This window comes from Neurospora crassa, linkage group I, assembly GCF_000182925.2.
Source record: "Neurospora crassa OR74A linkage group I, whole genome shotgun sequence".
Lineage (NCBI taxonomy): Eukaryota > Fungi > Ascomycota > Sordariomycetes > Sordariales > Sordariaceae > Neurospora > Neurospora crassa.
The window spans coordinates 5,763,724-5,785,297 of NC_026501.1; the positions used below are offsets into that span (position 1 = coordinate 5,763,724).

A 21,574-nucleotide genomic window follows, 5' to 3' on the forward strand; every position below is an offset into this window, starting at 1 on the left:
CCAATTATCAATATCGCCTTCAACTACAATACAATCGCCTAGATACTCTTCGCAATAAAACGGGTCTTTACCGTAAGGGTATTCTCTTAAATAGTTTACTGAAATAACCGGATGAATTTTCTATGTACAAGGGAATTCGAACTCGTATACAAAATTATTAATTTTCCGTTTAATTTTAAACGGGCTAGCTCGTTAGTTAATATACTTACGTAATTTAATACTAGGTTAAATATAACCCTTATACAATTACAATATAACTTTATTACCCTCGGCGAATTAAAGTAGTCGATAATTTTTATCGAAGAAGAATTTATACTTCGTTACAACCCAATCGATAGCTTTAACTACTTCGTAATAATACAATTTCCGGATAACGTTTAAATTATTAGTTTTATTGTTAGGCTTAAGTAAGTCCAACGCCGTATTAGGTTTAAATCCTATAACTAGCTTATTAGAGGTACGGCCTAAAGGGGTTAATAAACTATTATTAAAATTATATTATAAGGTAGGAAGAATATTTAATTATAGAATTTCAGGGTTTTCTACTATATAATATTAAATTACTAATTCAATTTCCTAATTTCGTCGTTCGATTTACTTATTCAATTTAGAATTCTACGTAGTAGTATATACTAATATCGCATTTAATTTCTAGAAAATTACTTTCTATACTATAAATAGAAATTTTGTATCTCAATCGGAAATAGAAACCCGGAATAAACCCTAGTCGCAAAGCAACAATATAGTAATTAATCTCTCGGCCTATTACTCTACCGTATAGTCTATACGCCCGGGGATTAGTAGGGTTTTCTTATTGAAATTATAAATAATAATTATTATTGTATTATATTAATCTCCCCCCTAAATCGTTAATCAATTTAGTTACTTCGGAAGTCCAACGATAAAATTTATATAAATAGTATAGAATAGTACGGGGTAGGGTCGGATAGGTTTTATTAGTCCGGGGGTAACTTTATAATTAATTCTAGATTTGAAGCATTAAGGATAATACTCTACGTATCGCCTTAAGGCTTTTATTATATAGGGAAAATATAATCCTTCCAATTCCTATATTATCCTCACTGGGCCAAAATAGTAGCATTTATTGTATACGAGCGTAAGTACGTCCTATAAAACATTACCCGGAACGTACAACTTTTCTTTACCTATATAGGGAAAGTAATATAGCAAGCCGCTATTAAATCGGAAGGGAAATTATTTATCGGCGTTAAAGCCCAGTCTCGTACTACGCTCGTCGTATTCTTTAAACTTCCGTATAACAGTTACGTAATATTTATCTTTTTAATAACCTTCAATAAATTTTATTTTCGTATCTTTATTTATATAAATATAAATTATATAAGCGGCTTCTTTCTAAATATTATCAAACTCGCTAATATTTAATCGTAGCTCAACTTCGGCGCTTAGTAATTTAGATAGGGTATTTAGAATAATATTAACTTTCTTTAGTATATAATAAATATCGAAGTTAAATTAGAATAGGTATATAAATACAACAATAAATTTCGAATTTAATTTTATAAAATTAGTAGTATTTAAATTAGTTTACTTTACAATACCAATTAATACCCAATAGTCCGTTAGTACAATAATAGGTTTAGTGCACAATTAAATTAATTAACGGAGGGAACGGCAAGCCTAAACTAAATACGCCGTTTCTAGTTCTATTAGCCAGTAATTCTTTTCGGCGGTAAATAACCGTTTATTATAGAATAGAATAGGCTAGATTTTATAGATGGGAATGGATTTCCCGTCCCACCAGTCGCCTTCGATATAGAAGACCATAATCCTAAAACCCCACCTTTTCGAAGTATCGATTTTAAAAAAGGTAGTTCGATTAGGGTAATAATAGAAGACGACGGTTTCTTTTATTAATTAATTTTATAGAATAGCAAATACTTTTTTTTCGAGGTCTATAGGCGTAAAGTTTAATGAATTAGTAAATATCTTTCTTATTACCGGGGATTTCTTTTCTAGTATTTTGCCATCCTTTTTACTAAATTCAATAAGCTTAGCTTTTCTCTCTTCTAAGGGACCGATCTTTTAGGCGAACTAAGGGATAAATCGTTTAAAGAAATTAGCTAGGCTAATATAGTACTCTAACAATACCAAATCGGTTAGTTATTAAATATTCCGTATTACTATAATACAGTCGGTTATAATTACTATACTTAAGCTATCGATACAATGACCCAACAATCGAACGGATAGATAAACGACGAATAATTTTTTTAGTGCAATATTAAGATTAATATTTTTAAAGAGCTTAAGGATGATTTTTAAGTACTTTAGGTAATCCTCGGTTATATCGCTAAATACAATAATATTATCGATATACCTAACTATAAACGTACGGTATAAGTAAAGCTTACGGTTAATAAAGTGTTGCGTATAGGCCGGAGAGTTCTTATAGCCTATTAATACAATATTCGATTACTCTAATCTTCTTAAATTAATTAAAATTATTCTATTTCAATAGAGTAGATAAATGCTAATTTAATAGAAGAACGCCGAACCGTCGAAGTAACTAATAAAATTTTTGCCTCTCATCCTAGCGATAATCGAGTTTTAGGTTAGTAGTAAATATAAATCGCCAATAGTTATGCAATTTAATAATTGTAAATTAATAACTATATAGCCTTTACGAACGCTATTAATAGTACGCTAAATAACGAAGTATAGATAGCTAAATAACGTTACTCTATACATCTACTCGAATTTACCGTCTTTATACATCTTATTTAGTATATTATTAAGAAGTTGACGGTCTTAAATACCCAACTAGTATAATTTAAATAAAACCCTCTATTTATATTAGTTTTTAACGAAATTAATACGGAGCATATCTTCTTCGTCCATCTTAATAATACTATAATTATTATATATATTATATTTATCTAATAGCGTTTTAATACGTTGTGCGTATGTAGGATTATAATTGCAAATTTTAATACTATAAATAGACTTAATTTTTAAGATATCCTTATCTTTACCTATACCGAAGGATAGATTTCGCTTCAATAATTCGTAGAGAAGCTTCAATATATCTTCTTCAGTTAATTCGCAATTAAGGACATCCTAAATTATATCGCTAGCGTCGTATATAATAATTATATCTAGGGTAAGTATAATAATTTTGAATTTTATTATAAATACGAATTCTTCGCCTAATTAAACTTTTACTATAGTTAATAGAGCTTAAACTTATATAAAGGAAATAGTTCGGTAGCCATCACTATCGAAATCTTTAATTATACCTATTCGCTAGGAGTAATAAATATATATTAACTTATTGGTAGTATTAATAATATTTATAAGTTTAGGGGTCTTAGTATTAAATAGATAATTCCGAATATAGGGATATTTAGCTTCAAAAATATACTTTTTAAGTACGCCGGCTAAGGATTTATCGGTAATATACGTAAAATCAACGGGGATAAAACGTTCGGAATATAGCAGAACAACTATATTGCAAGTCGCTACTACCCTTCGGCGGATAGGCTTCGCTGTACAATTGGTTGTAACTACTATATTTCCATATATTGGAATTCATATAAAGTTCTTTAACAAATTAATAATAATTTAATTTAATTAAATTTATTATATTCCTAATAATAATTTTATAGCTAATCCTTTCATTACTTATATAATTAATATAAAGGCTTACTATACTAGACGATTATCGATAGTATTTTCAATAAAAAGGTTAAAAGTTACTCGTCTAATTAAAATAATATAACTATTAATAATATCGAATAATTTTATCTTAGAATTATTAAATTATATATTTAGGCTTTTAGAGATCTATTACTTATTAATTAGAATATTTAAATAACCGGTATTAATATAAATAGAATATTTATAGCCTTCCGGTTCCAAGCGAACGTTTATTTAGAGATAGCCGTACTATATAGGATTATTTGAAGGACTTAATAGTCCTTAATCGATTTACTCTACGGCTCTAAAGGCTTCGGTTATTTTATTATATTCAATACTATTTATCGCAAAGCCCGCCTTATTGAAGCCTTACGTTTGAAATTAATTTAATTAATTAATTACTAGTCCCAAACCTAATAGTTTAAGTTCGGTATATAAATTAATATAAATATAAATGAACATTTCACTACATATAGGAAAAACCTCGTTATACTTTCTATACATTTAACGAATTATATTATTATACAATAATAAATAAATAGAACCGGGATTAATATTAGATCTAGAACTAATAGTAGTAAGGATGCTTATTAATACATTTTCCAATGACGGTTTAATAGCCAGAAATACTTCCTCCTCTCCTAAATTATAGTTTTAATTAACCTCTTTAAAGCTTTAGTCTTTAAAACGCTCCCCTTTAGAATCGGGTTTATCTATTCCTATATACATCTTACATTTATCCTTAATAGTATAAACGCCGTTATAGGGTAGACCGAATTTAATATATTAATAATAAATACGTTAATACGGACGATTTTATTAATACTAACTTCGCCCAAATAAACTACTACACTAATTAGATAAACCACTACGCTAGCCGGATAAACTACTACACTAGCCGGATAATAAACCGTTATATTTACGAAATAAACTTTAAATTCCTAATAAACTACAATATCCGTATAAAAATAAACTTCCCTAATATAACTATAAACTACTACAATTTCCTCTGGAAGATAATCCGTAATATCCTTTACAATATCCAATACAATTTGAAGGGGCTAAGGATAATTTTTAATAATTATTATAATTAGGATAGCCGTTTTAATAATTATTCCTTCCCTAAAGTATTAAACCGGCATCCTCCCAATTATCCTCTTCCTATTTTATAAAATTAGCGGCTTTAATCGCTTTAATATTAGGAAATTTACTATTAAGTTTAGCCCTTAGTATACGCTTATTAAAATTACTATTATAACCTCCTAAATCGTCAATAATCTTAAAATAATAAATTTCCGTATAATAATTAACGTACATTAACTATTTATTAAGGGTTATATTATCGGCTGGTTCAACGATTAAATCTTTCAAGCTAGGGTATAAACAATTATAAATACGTACTATATATATACCTCTATCTTTTTTACCTAATTCCTTAGAATATCGGATAATTTCTATTACGATATTATAAAGTAATTTACCGGTATAATAATCGTTATATAAATATTCTAATATATTAAACTTAATTAATACCTAGGCCTATAGCATTTTCTAATATATAAGAATCGCAATGTACTAGCTATTTAGATTTTATTTTATTAATATACGGGTTTTCGCATTGAATTAGTTTATATACTATACTTTCGCTCCGCCTATAAATAATTAGTAAAAATTCTTCTGTAGAGCGTCTACCTTAAAATTATCATTAATAGCATTATTTTAAACACTTTCAATAAAAAGGTACAGTAAAGTAATATATATTTTATCTTTCAACTAAAAATAGTCGCCTCCCGTATTACTATCCTTTTCTTTTACATTAAGCTAGAAGTAGTTAATTATCGAAATTTTCTACTTACCGAGAGTAATTAATTAAAGGGAAGCGGTAAAACGGTCGGCTATAACCTCGAATTTATTATTATTAATTTTACCTATAGCTTTAACTATATACGTAATATAATAAAACTCTTTATTAGTAGTTATATCCGATATACCGGTTGGACCGGTATTATTATTATTAATTATACTTTAACTATAGTTATTACCTCCGGCAATAGTATTATTACCGGCGTTTACCTACATAGAATTTATATTACTAACTTTAATTAATTAATACTAATATTAAATAGCTACTTAAAATCTATAGGGTATACAAAGTACGCTTTAAAATACCTTCTACTACTATTTAAAAAATTGGGAATTAGAGGGTAATTTAACTATATATTAATCTTTAGAGGGTAATCCAATAATATCGGAGGAAAAGGAGGTTAGCGCCGATAAATATAGTTAGGCTTTAAGGTTTTTCGGAAATAGAGCGAATATAATACCAGGTAGGCCTCGTAACTTATATTAGAAGGTATAAGAATAAGGAAAATTAATATTTAGGAGTAAGGTTTCAATAAATTTAAGGACGTCGAACAATAGTCTAACTTTAATTAGCACTTTCCCCTTCTACTATTTTAATAGCCTTAAAAGCGTTATTAATTAGGTATTTTATTTATTTTACAATAGTAGGGAAGGAGCTTATACATTTTATCGTTTAAATACTTTCTTAGGGGGCTCTAGAAATATTATTCGGCTTACTAATACTTATTTATTATTAGCTAGAATTAGTTAATAAACTACCGTCGGTATATTTGGGTTAGGTATAATAATAATTAATAATTCAATTGGGTCGTTCCTTCTAATATCTATTATTATTATATTATTATTTTTAAATAGTATTGGCGTAGTATAATTAATATTTAAACTAGAATCGGAGGAAATAATAATTGTAACCCTTATCTATATTTGCTAGGATAGATCTTATATTAACGGAAAAGTCCATTGGAATTTAATATTTACTAAGTATTAGGTTATACGATTAATAAGGTTCATTATAGCCTAATAGGGTACATCGGACATCAATACGTCCAATTCGGCCGATATAGAAGGTTTATATTAATAAAGGTACTATACCTAATTTATTCTATAAAAGTTGAATGGTATTAATAGTTCGGTCATTTTCACGTCGCTTTCGGGTTTATACCTTATATCTACTATTTCGGTATTAATATTTTCAATCTTTCTATTACCTAGTAATACATCTTTAATTTTTCCGTCGCACAACGATAGGTCTTAGAGCGCGTCTAAAACATCGTTACTATTATATTGTTTAGTATATTAATTATAGTTACTACTATAGAACTATTTAATATCTAGCGAAGAAAAAAGTTTATCTATTAAATTAAAAAAGCTTCGGCCCTCGAATTTAAATAATATAAGTAGTATAAATATTTAAGCGTCGCCTCTTAATTAAAAGTTATCAATATTAATAATAGGAAGTTAATTAAACGGTTAGTCGTTAGACTATAAATATAAGGGAGGTAATTCCATTAGCGTAATTGATTTCGGAAATTGAATTTCGTTATAGGGAATTTATTAATAGCCAACTAGTAGTTAGTTATTAGTCTCCTCGTTAGTTTTTCGAATAGTAGACTACTTATTACGCAATTGAATCTTATTTTATTCTAATATAATAGGGAGAAGTATAAAGTATAGTTACTAATCGAATATTAATTAAATTTATTATTATTAATAATCAGCCGGCTTATTAATTTAATATTTATTATCTTACTCAACAAATAGTAAAGTTAATTAGAGTAGTAGTACAAGTTTAATTACTATATCAAAGAATTATTTAAGGATATAATAGTCAAGAATCTAATTTTCTAGGTAGGGAGCTAGGGGAATTCGTTGTAATCGATACGTAGCCCGCGTTGTAGATATTAATATTACCAATATATTTTCGTTGGGAGGATTAAGTAGAGTCGCAATAAATCGGCTAAATATTTCGTATTTTAATTAATTTAACCGTCTAATCCATTGGAAATATAAGTTCAAATAAATAAAGTCCGATACGTAGCGCAGGTCTCTAATAGTTACTAGGTCGGCTAAATCCATTTTAGGCATAGCATTAATAAATAACAATAATTAATTAGTTAGATAACGGCGGTCCGTAGGCCGATATATAGCTTATATATAAAGTATAGAAGTCGGACGAAGCGGTTATTAATAAAGAGATAATTTCCAAAGAGAAATCCAACAATATAATATAAAATAGGATAATAGTTCAATTCAACTATTTATTAAGCACCATTATAAGATAAATAGCACGATGGTTGTCTTAATGATTTTGGATATATTATTTTCTAAAATCTAACTGCTATCTAGAGGGTCACAGCATCGAGTTTTATACCTCGATAATGTACGGGCAGTTGGATACCCTATCGGGCATGCCTGCCGGTCTGACAGTCGTCACGACTGCCATCCGACTGCCATCCTTCCTCTCACATATACTCTTTATTAATATTATTAAATCAATCTATTACTAATTTTATATTTTTAAAATAGCTACGGATCTATTATACTTTATACCCTCCATCCTACGCTAATTGTTTAAGAAATATAGCAAAATCGTTATCTAATATCTTATTACTGCCCTCGTTATAATATACCCTCTTAAACTACTACTTAAAATCGCTAAAGTATACCTCAATAGAGTTAAATTCGGGAGAATATAATAATAAATATTATAATAAAACCCTCTTCTAATTATACGCGTATTAAAATTTAATATAGGGGTACTAATTAGTGTTATTTATTATTAAAATACTATTATAACCGGGAAATAGATTTATTTTAGGGAATAAGTATTTTACTATCTAATCTTAAACCCCGGCTAAATCCGTTGCACTTCTAAATACCAATACATCGAATAGCCTATCTACTACAATAACTAGAAAGAAGTAATACTATATACTGCGTATAAACTTACTTAATATTATTACAATAGCGCTGCGGAGTACCCAACCAATATAACGAACGCCGTCCCTTCGGTCTATACTAAACTTATTACAAAATACAAATATTTCTATAATAAATAAAAAGACCTTTAATATCTATTCGACTACTAATATAGGGGATTATTATAATACCTTTATATAGAATCGCTTCTTCTTCCACTTCTCCTATCGAAGGTACCGCCGTATAATTTTAATTGAAATATATATATTATACTCGTTAGTTAAAAAGGCATAGATCTCATTAAAGTATAAATTAAATTTCAATATAAGGAGGTTTATAACTTCCTTTACAATATTAGTTACAATTAATAAAATATAAAGAATAATATAATATACGCTATACTTTAAATACCTATATAGAAAGCTTTTTAATATTCTAGGAAATTTATAATAGTAAAAATACTTTACTAATATCCAATAGAATATACTTATATTTCTATATACTCCTTATACTTACACTAATAATCTTAGCAATATTATTAGGATACTCGTTATTTACTAATATTATTATTATTAATACCTTTTAGCGGGTATTAGGGTAGCGTACTATATTGATAACGGTTTAAAAGATAATGTAAATATTAAAATAGACAATTGTACGACGTAGAGTATTAAAATATCGACTTTTTGCACTAGTTTTGGCCAGATTTCGATATTAAACGATTGAGTTGAGTCGTGTAAAGCGATGTCAAATGGCCAGATTTGTCAAATGCGGTGTGTGTGTGTGTGCACGCACACACACCTCTTGCCAAGACTGCACAGGCGATTGAGTGTGGGAATGACTGTTTGCCCAGCAAAAGTAGTGTACCCAGATACCCCACCACCCCGCCATGACATCTTGATGCATTGTTTTGGACGGCCGAAGCGATTTAGAGAAAACCCGACCTTACCGTCCCCCGTTATTGATATCGTTACGGCCCAAATTGAGCTCAACTTCGGTGATCACAAAGGCCATAAGCCTCCATGAAGCAGCGATTTTCCTCTCTCGACGTCAGGGTGGTGGCCCACGAGCTCTCGGAAGCTCTGGTGTCGCTGCGCCTGGCCAACATCTACGACCTCAACTCCAAGATCCTCCTCCTCAAGTTCGCCAAACCCGACACCAGGCAGCAGCTCCTGATCGAATCCGGTTTCCGCTGCCATTTGACTGACTTCGTGCGCACCGCTTCGCCGGCACCCAGCCAATTCGTCGCCAGGCTTCGCAAATACCTCAAGACCCGGCGTTGTACCTCTGTCTCGCAAATTGGCACCGATCGCATCATTGAGTTCCAGTTCAGCGATGGTGCTTTTCGACTTTACCTCGAATTCTTTGCTAGCGGCAACATTATCCTTACCGATGCCGACCTCAAGATCTTGGCTCTGCTCCGAAATGTTCCCGAGGGCGAAGGCCAGGAACCCCAGCGCATTGGTCTGACCTACACGCTCGAAAACAGACAGAACTTTGGAGGTGTTCCTGCCCTGACCAAGGAGCGTCTGAGGGATGCGCTGCAGAGCACAGTCCAAAAGGCAACCGCTGATCAGGCTGCCGGTAAGAAGATCAAGAAAAAGGGCGCCGACGAGCTACGAAGGGGCCTTGCGACCACCATCACAGAGCTACCGCCCATTCTCGTCGAGCACGTCTTCCGCCTCACCGGCTTCGACCCAGCCACCAAGCCTGCCGAAATCCTGGATGATGATTCCCTCCTAGACAAGCTATTCGACACCCTCCAGCAAGCACGAGAAATCCTTGACGAGGTCACCGATTCCTCCGTTTCCAATGGTTACATCATCGCCAAGCCTAGGTCCGGGTTTGAGGATACAGAGTTGGACGTCGATGCGCCACCAGCCGAAAAAGCAAAGACCCTCCTCTACGAGGACTTCCAGCCGTTCCTACCCAAGCAGTTCGAGGATGACAAGGCATATCGTATCTTGCCGTTCGTCGGCTACAACAAAACAGTTGATGAATTCTTCTCATCCCTCGAGGGACAAAGGCTAGAGTCCAAGCTCAGCGAGCGTGAGGCAGCTGCCAAGAGGAAGCTCGAAGCTGCTCGTATGGACCAAGCTAAGCGAATAGAAGGGCTGCAAGAGATGGAGATGCTAAACTACCGCAAGGCGGCGACTATTCAAGCCAATATCGAACGTGTCCAGGAAGCCATGGATGCCGTGAACGGCCTGCTACAGGAAGGCATGGATTGGGTTGACATCACGAAACTAATTGAAAAGGAGCAGAAGCAGGGTAACCCCGTCGCAGAAATTATCAAGTTGCCGATGAAGCTGAAGGAGAACACCATCACATTACTGCTAGGAGAAGGCGTGGAAGAAGAGGACGAGGCTGACCAAGACAAAGAGGATGATGAGTTCGATTACAGCGATTCTGAAGACGATGCCGACGGGGCAGACACCACCAAGGACAAGGCGCCAGTCAAACGCCTTGAGGTCGATATCAACCTGACACTGAGCGTTTGGAACAACGCCAGAGAATATTACGACCAGAAGCGAACAGCTGCTGACAAGGCGCAAAAGACGGTCCAGCAGTCGGTTATCGCCTTGAAAAATGCCGAGCAGAAGATCGCCGAAGATCTCAGAAAGGGTCTCAAGCAAGAAAAACCAGTCCTCCAACCCATCAGGAAGCAAATGTGGTTCGAGAAATTCACCTGGTTTATTTCCTCAGACGGTTATCTCGTTCTCGGAGGCCGTGATGCTCAACAGAACGAGATGCTGTACAAGCGGTATCTGAGGAAGGGTGACGTTTACGTTCACGCCGATGTTCACGGAGCTGCAAGCGTGATCATCAAGAATAACCCAAAGACACCTGATGCACCAATTCCGCCGTCGACGCTTGCTCAGGCTGGCAATTTGTCGGTATGCTGCTCTAGTGCTTGGGACTCCAAGGCTGGCATGGGGGCCTGGTGGGTCAATGCTGACCAGGTCTCGAAAAGCGCACCCGCTGGTGAATACCTCCCGGTAGGATCGTTCATGGTCCGAGGGAAGCGCAACCTCCTGCCTCCGGCGCTATTGACGCTTGGTTTCGGTCTACTCTTCAGGGTATCCGACGACAGCAAGTCCAAGCATACTCGCCATAGGGTCTATGATTTTGTAGAACGCAAGACAAAAGGTCGCGCTGACTCTCTGGATGCCCTGTCAGAACGTGCAGAGAGCCCGCACGAGCAGAAGCCAGTGGCCGGTGAAGAGTCTGAGAGTGATGACGATGACGAGGACGCCGCAGACCAGAAGGAAAGAGCCAATCCCCTGCACTCGCAGCGATCTGGACAAGTCGGTTCTGTGGAAAGCGATGCTGCCCAAGGCACAGAACCTCCGACGGAGGAGCTTGCAGACCTTGAAATCAACAAGGAGGAGTCCGTGAGCAGTCCCGATGAGAGCATCAAGTCGCCGGCGGAACTGGAACCTGCTGCAACACAAAATGAAGAGGAGGAGGACGACGACGACGACGATGAGGAAGAAGAGTCAAACCAGCCATCATCTGCAGCAAAGACCGGCACTCCCTCGTCATCAACCGCCCCTCAAAAGCAACAGTCTGCGAAGAAGGCACCCGCCAAGCGTGGCCAGCGCGGCAAGCAAAAGAAGATTGCGGCCAAGTACAAGGACCAAGACGAGGAGGACCGCGCCCTTATGGAAGAGCTGATGGGTGTCAAGGCTGCCCGTCAGAAGGCCGAAGCCGAAGCCGCGGCTAAAGCCAAGGCAGAAGCCGAGGCTGCTGCCGCTCGCGAGCGCCGCCGTCAACAACAGGAGCGTGTCAAGAAAGAGATCCGCGAGCACGAAGAGGTCCGCCGTCTCATGATGGAGGAAGGCGAGGACATGCCTCTGGACGAGTCCGAGATGGCGATGGAGATGGCGCCACTCGAGACGCTTGTGGGCTACCCGCTTGCGGGCGATGAGATCCTGGAGGTGGTTCCGATCTGTGCGCCGTGGAGTGCTCTGAACAAGTTCAAGTACAAGACGAAGCTACAGCCCGGAAATACGAAAAAGGGTAAGGCAGTGAAAGAGATCGTTGAGCGGTGGAGGTTGGCGAGCGGCAAGAAGGGCTGGATCGATGAGTCGTCGTCGGATCCGGAGAAGATTTGGCCGAGAGAGATGGAGCTTATCAAGGGACTCAAGGTTGAAGAGGCTTTCAACTGTGTGCCCGTCGGAAAGGTCACTGTGATGCAGTCTGGTGGCCTTGCTGGCAGTTCGAGTGGAGGAGGGTCTGGGAAGGGTGGTGGTAAGGGCGGAGGTAGTGGCAAAGGCGGAAGTGGTAAGGGAGGGAAGGGCAAGAAGAAGTAGTCTTGAAGCTCGTTGGAGAAGCGAAAGGCATATTTTCTATAACAGACATTAGAGTCCAGCGAAGCTATCAAAGCAGAAGCATGGCAAACGGTCTCAAAGCTCATCATCAAGTGTTTCACGCAGGGTATTGACAATGGAGACAGCAATGTATGTGTGAGCTAGTTCAGCGTAAGCTTTGATAACAGAACAATGTTTGACATTATGAATTTCGGCCGAGTACCAGCGCCATGGTGACGGGAATGGCCTCATCACAACCCGTTGTGACAGCAGATCAGGAAGACTGCAGAATCTCAAGCGTGCCAAGGTAAATAACTAAAAGAGAACACGAACGCCTCTTGCCAAGCAAACCGACGCAATGCAGGCCCCAACCGCTACGTGTGCGAGCACAGACCACTGCACTGACGTCTTAGCTGAGGGCAGATTTTCGGCGCCGTGACCGAGCAAAACAGCGGGCAGAAGCGGCAAGGCAAGTAGTAGGATGGGCGCCGTGCCGACGGCGGTTCCGGAGGGTAATCAAAAGCCCGAGGGCTCCAGTCGGCCGCTCCAGTCCGCTCCAGCAGCCTCATCCAGGGGCACCTAGGTACCTATCCATCCATCATCATCATCATCATCATCATCCACCCCAGCCAGCCCGCTTCCAGAATCCAGAATTTCGGCCTGCAACGCACCGCAACTGGAACCCGAACCCGACTCTTTTCCTGACCACGCTGTTCACTGCCTCACCTGAGCTTACGATAGTTTTATTCTTGTGATTACCAGCAGCTGCCTCACTTGACACAAGGAAGAACTTTACCTTTTCCCCCTATCTTTCCTCCTTTCCAGTTTCTAGTCGCTTCATCTCGTCCACACAACAACCCCCCTGTTCGCCGATTTTCCGCACCAAGCATATGCAAGCTACTGCCAACTTGAACAACTGGCCCCCGATAACTCTTTAATTCACCGAATTCCCGATTTTCGACCTTTTCGTTTCTCTACTTGACACTTGCAAGAAGCGGAACCTTCGGACACCCGTTTAATTGATTGCGCCGAGCTCGATAAACCAACCGGCCAAGCAAAGCTGCAGCTCTACAGTAGCCTTGCTACAACTTCAAACCATTGCGCAGTGTGTTTCCTGGTGTTGAGCCCAGGAACCCATACAACGAAAACCATGCCGGCCACCGAGAAGGTCAGCCGTGGAAAGGATGCTGAGCCACGGGAGAACGTCTACCTATTTGTACCAAACTTGATCGGTACGATTTTGCGAATCCATGCTTCCACCGCACCGCTTCTACTTCCTACGCGGCCCCGCGGGCCTTTTCTTTCTCTCGAGCTTCCACGCGCCTTGCGCTTGTGTAAATCCCAGACATAATTAGATCTTGAATGGCTTGCTAACAGGGTCTGGCCCACCACTTACAGGTTACTCCCGTATCATCCTTGCTGTAGCCTCACTCTACTACATGCCCCTCCACCCCCGAACATGCTCGCTACTCTACAGCATCTCGTGTCTTCTCGACGCCCTCGACGGCTATGCCGCTCGCTACCTTGACCAGTCCACCCGCTTCGGCGCTGTGCTCGACATGGTCACGGACCGCTGCACGACGGCCTGCCTGCTCGTCTTCCTCGCCTCCGCCTTCCCCCGGTGGTCCATCGTCTTCCAGGGCCTGATCGCCCTCGACATGGCCAGCCACTACATGCATATGTACGCAACTCTGGCCATGGGCGGCTCGGATGAGAGTCACAAGAACGTCGACAAGTCGAGGAGCTTCATTCTCAATCTCTACTATACCAACAGGGTGCGTCATTGTCCATATCCTCTCGAAGATGGAAGTGGTAGCTGACATCAGGTGACCTAACATCACAGACGGTTCTCTTCCTGTGTTGCGCCCTCAACGAGGTCTTCTTCATTGCCCTCTACCTGCTCTCCTTCTCGAGCCCGCTCCTCTCGCCCGGCCTCTTGGAACAGGTTCCCCAGATCAAGCAGGCCAACCCCTACAGCGCCGCTGCTCTCGAGCTGGCGCGTGCCAACAAAATGGTAAGCCACCACTCCCCCACACTTCAACCAAGCAATTCAGGTAGCTTGACAGATGACTAATCTTCCCACCTCCCGTTTCAGGACTCCACCGTCCCTTGGATCATCGCAATTGTCTCCTTCCCCGTCATGATGCTCAAGCAAATCATCAACGTCGTCCAGCTTGTCAAGGCCAGCAGGTGGCTAGCGGAGGGTGACCTGGAGGCCAGAAGGGAGCGAAAGAAGACCCGTTAATTGTCGTTTCTCTCTCTCTCTCTCTTTCTCTCTGTGTGTGACTTTTCCGGGTAGCTCTTTCAGGGTACTTCTTCCTCTTTGCCCGAATCCGAATTTCTTCCGGCTCGTATGGTCTTTGAGAGAGGAGGGAGGGGGACAGAGATGAGAGGCGGTTAGAGAAAAGTCAACTTCGACTTTTCTTATTCAACTTTCTTCTTCCTAACCCTAGCTCCACATCTATGTCGAACTTTTGTCGGCCGGCTCCTAAAAAGGATAAGAGACAAAATACTGAAACCTTTGGCAGTCTGGTCTTTTCATGGGTGGGGCAAAAGGGGCCTTATACATTTGTTGTAATTGGAACAAGGAAAAGGGTTATTTTTAGGCGGTGTTAGATTGGTTGGTATGGTACGGAAGTGTTCTTGCTGTTCATGTTGACAGTGGGGTTCCGTTGGCTAATCGAAGGTATCGGTCAGTCAAGTTAGTTGCATGATAGGTATGGATGGATGGAAGGATGGATGGATGACCTGTTCCCAAGGGAAGGGAAAGAGTTGTTGAAGACACGTGAACATATTTTAGATGTTTTTTTAGCTTGTCTGTGTCTGTTTGTATGGGCTAGTTTGGTTTGGTATGATCTGAGGTGTGATATGGATGGATGTCATGGTTCGGTTTAGTTGGGTGGGTGGCATAGGATGGATGTTTGGCTGGTTGGAGGTTATTTACCGTACGTAATGGAGTTTTACTTATCGTTTAAAAAACTTTTGATCAGTTGTTTCTAGGTTTTTCCATTACCTCCACCCATCTACACTTAGTTCTCCCCTTCCCGTAACGAGTGTTTTACATATGGTCATTTTGCTGTTGGATGGGAACATGAGTTTTGAGGCGAAGTGGTCTTACCTATTTAGGTACTGTATTCAGCCAATACCCCGTTCCTTTGCCTGGCCTGTGGGAACCCAAGTTACCTATCCCGGGATAACATTTATGGCTACGTAGAAGAAGATGTAATCGAAGCCACCAGCCTTGTCGTGTGAACGGATTACGCAAGGTGTAGGCATGACCTCATCAGATCCGTCACTACAAGGGGACACCTCGCGACGAGTTGTATATAAATCCTTGTTTATCACAAAGCACAAAACAGCCCAGGACCCGAAACCGAACCAGACGTAACCTTGTAGAACGAACTGAAATCTATTCCCTTTCTAAGGCTATGCCATTCGGTTTCCTCCGTCTTGTTCTTGAGGAGCATCAGCTTTCGAGGGAACCCCCAACCGAAGAGGCCCTTGCGCGCATTCAGGGGCTTCCCGTCCCCCTTTCCGCTCCTTCTATGTACAGAGTTCTTAGAAGTCACAACCGCACCTTCCATTCAAAATCCATGCCCTGCCACTGATGGCTCCCAGGTGGTTCCTAGAGACTGGAGACGAAGAAGTTCAAAGGCCGACGATCACTGGTGCCTTCCACTTTTTTTAACCAACGGACCGATTTCCGTGCGTGCCTTCCATTTGGCGTATTGCATCATGAGGAGGGGTCGGGTGCCGTGCGGGTTCGAAAGCACAGGCCCAGGGGTTCGAAGAACATGAGACGACAGGTGTCACACTTTTCCATGGATATGGAGGCGGAAGAGGCTAGATCCGAACCCGGATCTGAGAAGCCAGTTTGGTTTGGTTCAGATCTTTGTTATGTAACGGGTGCGGTCTTTGCTTATCGGACGGGGAAGGGGTGTGTAGGATTGGGTAAGAGGAAGGTGCTGCCGATATTTCATGAAATATGTCGTTTTTTGTGCGACTCGTTTGGTGGTTTTCTTCACTGATGGGGAGAGATATACGAGTCCACAAACAGTAGACATAGGAAATCAGTATGATGCATCCATCTCTTACCCTCAGATGCGTCGGCAAAAAAACCAAAAAAAAAAAAAAAGGTTATGTGAAAGTAGTATCCATCGTTTATATATCATACACGAAACTTGAACTCCCGGTCCCCCTCCCCCCTCTCAAACAAAAAAGACTCAACAACACGGTGTTTAAGAGCAATCAACGGACCCTTACCACGATCGTAATACCCCCAAAAAGCCGAGCTTCAACTTTGCTTCGCTTCAGTGATGTAGCTTGGCCCATAGGTCCCCTTGCTTGAAAGCAATGAATTAAGCACCGCCAGCTGCCCTGCAAGCAGTTTCTTGAGCGTTACACTGCTGAAGCGTGACACCGGACGCCTTGCCGCTATTAACGGCATTCGCGCAAGCATTGTTCTGGATCGCGCAGGCGCGCTGGACGGCGGCGGCCTTGTTGACAAAGGTCGCTCCGTTGACGGCGAAGGGACGCTGAGAGTTGCCCGAGTTGGTGACGGCGGGGGCGGAGATGCCGGCGATGGCTTGGCTAGTGGCAACGTTTTTGCCTGAGTTCCTGTTCCGGCCGCCAGTATTGTTGCCACCCGTGTTCTTGTTGTTGCTGTTGTTGTTCTGATTGGCGTTGTTGCCACCGTTGTTGTTGTTTTTGTTGTTGTTGTTGTTGTTGTTGTTGTTGCCGCCGCCGCCACCGCCGCCGCCGTTGTTGGAAACGGTAAAGTACCGACAGTCATCCTGGGCACCTCTCTGCGCAACAGGCATAAGAACAGGCTGATGGTTGGACGCCGAGGTCATGGTACAGATACGATAGTTGCCCGCGGGGAGACCTCCCGTCACGTCGGTCGACAGAGTACCAGCTCCGTTGCCGGCATCATTAATGCCCTTGAAGAAGGCGAACTGTCGAGCATCGAGCGGCTCTGTGGGGTTCAATGTGTTGCCCGTGTTCTGAACGGTGACGTGGGTGTGACCAATAACCCTACCAGAGCCGTCGACGTCCTGAGGAGCTGAGTAGTAAGTGCTGGTAGCGTTGGTAAAAGAACCCAGCGCAATGTTATTCAACTTGACCTGGATGGTGAAGGTCTTGCTGGCCTGGATATTGTCGTTGTTCTTGGGGTTGAGGATAACGGCGGAAATCATCCGGTCGGTGGAAGGAATTTTGCCCATGGCTGCAAACTGTTAGTGGGTGTATTGATATGTCTCTAGATAGTCCACGTACGAATGCCGTTGCAGGAGCCAGACTTGATTTGTTGACCGTTCGTCAAGGTCTGGCCATTACAGAAGTTGATGAAGTTGGCTTTGTCCCTGTTGCAAAGTCAGTGAGAACATCGCGGAATTCATGATATTGCCTTTAACGCACGTCTTGGAGTTGACCTGGCCATCTGCCGCCCCAGCACCGCTCTGACCCGTCGATGCAGAACCCGTCTGAATGGCACCCGGGGCCAGACAGGTATTAGCTTGTTGTTGGTTATTGCCTCCCTTGTTGGCATTGTTTCCCGTATTTCCACCCTGGTTGCGGTTTCCACCACCACCAAATTTACCGCCACGGTTCTGCCTTTGCTCGAGTGACGAGAAGTCAGTGTTGGGCACAATGGCTGCGTCGGTGACCATGGCCAAGCCCAAGAGGGCAGTAAGAGCAGTCTTCATCAGCATGTTGATAGTTGATATTGAAGCTTCGCCGCGAAATCTCGGATTCGGTAAGGATATGCGGGATGATATAACCAGGCACCTGGAGCGTACGGGAGTCGAAGTAAAGCGTAAGACGTAAAGCGTCGAAAAAAAAGGTTCCAGACCGTAATATCAAAGCTGACTGCAAGAAGAGAAGGATTAACTGACACCCGGTGTCGGCTAATTGGGTATATACAACGTGCGTCGAAAAGGAACGAATGAAAGAAACACGCTACCACCACAACAAGCAAAAATAGAGCATGCAAAGGAAGAGAAGGGAGAGATGGAGGAGTATTATAGAAAGCTGGGCATGCTGAGGCACCAGCCCATGGTCATCGTTTCTTATTTCCTGGCTAGCCAAGAAGTTTGTTCCACGAGACTACGACAGGGTGCCGGCCAGGGTAGGAATCTGTCTTGTGTAACCCTCCCCCAGTCTACCAACCGACCTTTCTCTATAGCCGTTCTTTGCCCGTGGAACCAGTACTAAATCGCATCCTGGATTGAGCAGCAGGAGGTCGGAACGGACGGAGAGGGGTTTGGGGGTTGTGCGTCTCCATGATCTCAAACGTGATACAAGGGTATCGCAAGAAGAGGGCGTCTGCGCCGAACTGTCAAAGGAGGTAGCAGTAAAGTGAAATGTAGCATGGAAAGGGGCTGCCAACGGTCAAACTGACTGCATAGACATCCATGGATAGCTCTAGGATAGACCCCATGGGGTCTTGCCCTGACTTGGCGTAAAAGCCTCTCCCCAAGACGCCCGAGGAATCTATGGTGATTGACGCCAGATATCGCGCTTGATTGAGATCTCTACAGCCCAATACAAGTCCACGATGGCCGTTCACAGCAGTCAGGAAAGTGGATGCGCATCTCAGATGAAGCCCGTAACGCAGAGAGTGAATGCTATCGACGCTTTCGAGCGAATCATTTTCAGTTGCACATGACGGACTCGGAGCAACATTGACGAGTGTTTGGGGAGAAAAGCAAAGAGGCTCGAGAGTGTGCAGTGGAAGAGAGGTTGATGAAGCGACTTGCGTGCCAGAAGCGACGAGGGTGCTAATAATTGTCTTACCTTTAGCCAATCACACGAGCCGGGAAAGGGCGATCCAGCATTTGGCGTCTCGGGATGAAGCGCTAGCGAGGTGCTAGCGCGCACCTGCCCCACTCCCAAGGCAAAGAAGTTCAATGCCATGCCGGGCCGAGAGACTGCAACAACCAACACTACCTATATCTAACTTCAACTTTGACCTCTCTTCACCCTCTTCCCGTCCCTATCCGTGCTAGCACAACCCGTTTCTACTTGGACAAGGAGTTCCCAACATATCTATCAGGGACATGCAGTATTGACACAACACAAGGTACGGATAGTTTTCTATAACAAATTATACCCGAATGCCCTGCGCATCAATTCTGTAATGGGCCAAGGCAAAACCAGTCAAAGACTCCTGGTGGACGCTCCTGCATCGCGAAGAACTGGTGTAGGGACTCGTACGAAACAAAACACGCCCAACGAGCCCGGACGAACCAGCAGTGTTTGGTCTTGGCCGACCCGGATTGTAGCCGATATCCGATGTTTCTATCTCCGCCTTGTTGCCGGCCTTACCCGGCATTCGGCATTTTTTGGTCGCCGGTACGCAAACTTCGAGTAGGACTACTCATCGCCATCTCATCACTTTCACCCCGTCCCGCAGAAGATTGGACTTCTCTACCTGTTAGTCAGTAAAGAACAGTGATTCTTAATAGGTACTCTGCCATACTCTACAGCTACGATGAGCGGACCGTCAAGCAACACTTTACTCCTTAGCGGCGTTCTATGATTTGATCAATCAAGTCAACATCGACGTCATGCTGTACCGTCTAACTGCTTCGTCTAGTCACCTAAGGCACCCAGTCCGGGAAGAAACACGGTGGGCCTCAATGAGGTCAGCTCATCGATTCCCTTGACCTAAATTGACTGTACTACCTCTACAGTAGCCACGCCCAATGTCTACTGTTCAGCGCTTGAGGTCGTCCTTAACAGGCCCCCTTGGCGCTTGTACACTGGGGATGTCCCACTTTTTCTGGGCTAGCGTCCCTAGCTGTGGACGCCTCCGTATGCAGGAACAAGAGCTTAATTCCGATTATAGAACAAGGGACCTGAAGGAAGGACATCGTTTCCCTCCCATCCGGCCGGACTCCGCTTGACCACCCCCGGCCATCACAACACCAACCTCAACAAAAATCCGTCTCATTGTTCGTTTTCCTCACCATATCAAGCCCGTTTGCTCCTATCATGATATGTTTCCGGACTCAGGAGTAGGAGACGGCGAACCCAACGCAAAATTCAGCATAATTTCTCCACACATTAAATATCTTTACAACAAAATGAAGTTCCCATCTCGTCCCATTCTGAAGAGGCCACTTGAGGTCAAGACAAACAGTCAAATCGCATCAGTTCCATGGGCCTGTTTCTTTCACTAGAAACAGTGCGCCGTTGATGTCTGAGGTAGCGCCCACGCGTGCTTCCCACCCGACAGCACGGTTAGGACGGCACAAAATATCAATTCGAGGAATGAGATCGTCAATTTTAATCTTGTCTTCAGTTGAGAACCTAAACACTGACTGTCTGTGCTGCTGACAATTACCTTTAGGCTACTACCAACCTCGCATTTCGAAACATAATACTGTCCGCCCGCATCTATATGAACTCTGGCCAAGACCGATTCGCAACAAGGATGTAACTTGGGCCTTGGGCCTTGTTCATCTTGAGACATGTTGTGTCCCCGGGGTCCAGAGGGCAGCAATGATGTTCACTCCCAAAACCCCATCTTCTTATTCATAGCGTTTCAATACTACACGCTCAGGCCGAGTGGGACTTTAACAGTCAGTTCTTGGTCGCTCACGTGGACGCGGGCATTTTAAATCCTTGTGACCGTTGGATTTGTGATGATGATAGATGAGCATCGGACTCCAACTTCGAAAACCTCCTGGAATTGTGGTTCCGATACCGAGCCGATGTTGTGCAGCGTACCCAATCAACCCCCAACTGTTTCAAACGTGATGTTGGCACTTGGATGTTGCTTCTCTGACTAACCACAGACG

At 41.8% G+C, this 21,574-nt stretch overlaps 3 protein-coding genes across 3 annotated transcripts; 2 read left to right on the forward strand and 1 right to left on the reverse strand.

Annotated features, from left to right (window-relative positions):
- Positions 1–9,377: 9,377 nt before the first annotated feature.
- NCU09191 (hypothetical protein) lies at positions 9,378–13,023 on the forward strand. Its single transcript, XM_954042.2, has one exon. It carries the CDS (start codon positions 9,483–9,485, stop codon positions 12,774–12,776), a length of 3,294 nt encoding a protein of 1,097 aa, XP_959135.1. The 5' UTR covers positions 9,378–9,482; the 3' UTR covers positions 12,777–13,023.
- Positions 13,024–13,234: 211 nt separating this feature from the next.
- Positions 13,235–15,813, forward strand: NCU09192 (CDP-diacylglycerol-inositol 3-phosphatidyltransferase PIS). Its single transcript, XM_954043.2, has 4 exons — positions 13,235–14,005; positions 14,172–14,548; positions 14,617–14,787; positions 14,869–15,813. The coding sequence occupies exons 1-4, from the start codon at positions 13,924–13,926 to the stop codon at positions 15,016–15,018; spliced, it is 780 nt and encodes a 259-aa protein (XP_959136.1). The 5' UTR covers positions 13,235–13,923; the 3' UTR covers positions 15,019–15,813.
- A 974-nt stretch (positions 15,814–16,787) lies between these two features.
- Positions 16,788–18,910, reverse strand: NCU09193 (hypothetical protein). Its single transcript, XM_954044.3, has 3 exons — positions 18,189–18,910; positions 18,048–18,133; positions 16,788–17,997 (listed from the first exon to the last, which is right to left on the reverse strand). The coding sequence occupies exons 1-3, from the start codon at positions 18,479–18,481 to the stop codon at positions 17,132–17,134; spliced, it is 1,245 nt and encodes a 414-aa protein (XP_959137.1). The 5' UTR covers positions 18,482–18,910; the 3' UTR covers positions 16,788–17,131.
- Between the last annotated feature and the right edge of the window lie 2,664 nt (positions 18,911–21,574).

Bases quoted from the DNA above. Each gene is read 5' to 3' on its own strand.
- NCU09191 (XM_954042.2), top strand. From the start codon at position 9,483: ATGAAGCAGCGATTTTCCTCTCTCGACGTCAGGGTGGTGGCCCACGAG.
- NCU09192 (XM_954043.2), top strand. From the start codon at position 13,924: ATGCCGGCCACCGAGAAGGTCAGCCGTGGAAAGGATGCTGAGCCACGG. The intron at 14,006-14,171 runs GTACGATTTTGC...CACCACTTACAG, and splicing joins ATTTGTACCAAACTTGATCG to GTTACTCCCGTATCATCCTT. The intron at 14,788-14,868 runs GTAAGCCACCAC...CTCCCGTTTCAG, and splicing joins TGGCGCGTGCCAACAAAATG to GACTCCACCGTCCCTTGGAT.
- NCU09193 (XM_954044.3), bottom strand. From the start codon at position 18,481: ATGCTGATGAAGACTGCTCTTACTGCCCTCTTGGGCTTGGCCATGGTC. The intron at 18,134-18,188 runs GTGCGTTAAAGG...ACTTTGCAACAG, and splicing joins GGCCAGGTCAACTCCAAGAC to GGACAAAGCCAACTTCATCA. The intron at 17,998-18,047 runs GTACGTGGACTA...AACAGTTTGCAG, and splicing joins TGGCTCCTGCAACGGCATTC to CCATGGGCAAAATTCCTTCC.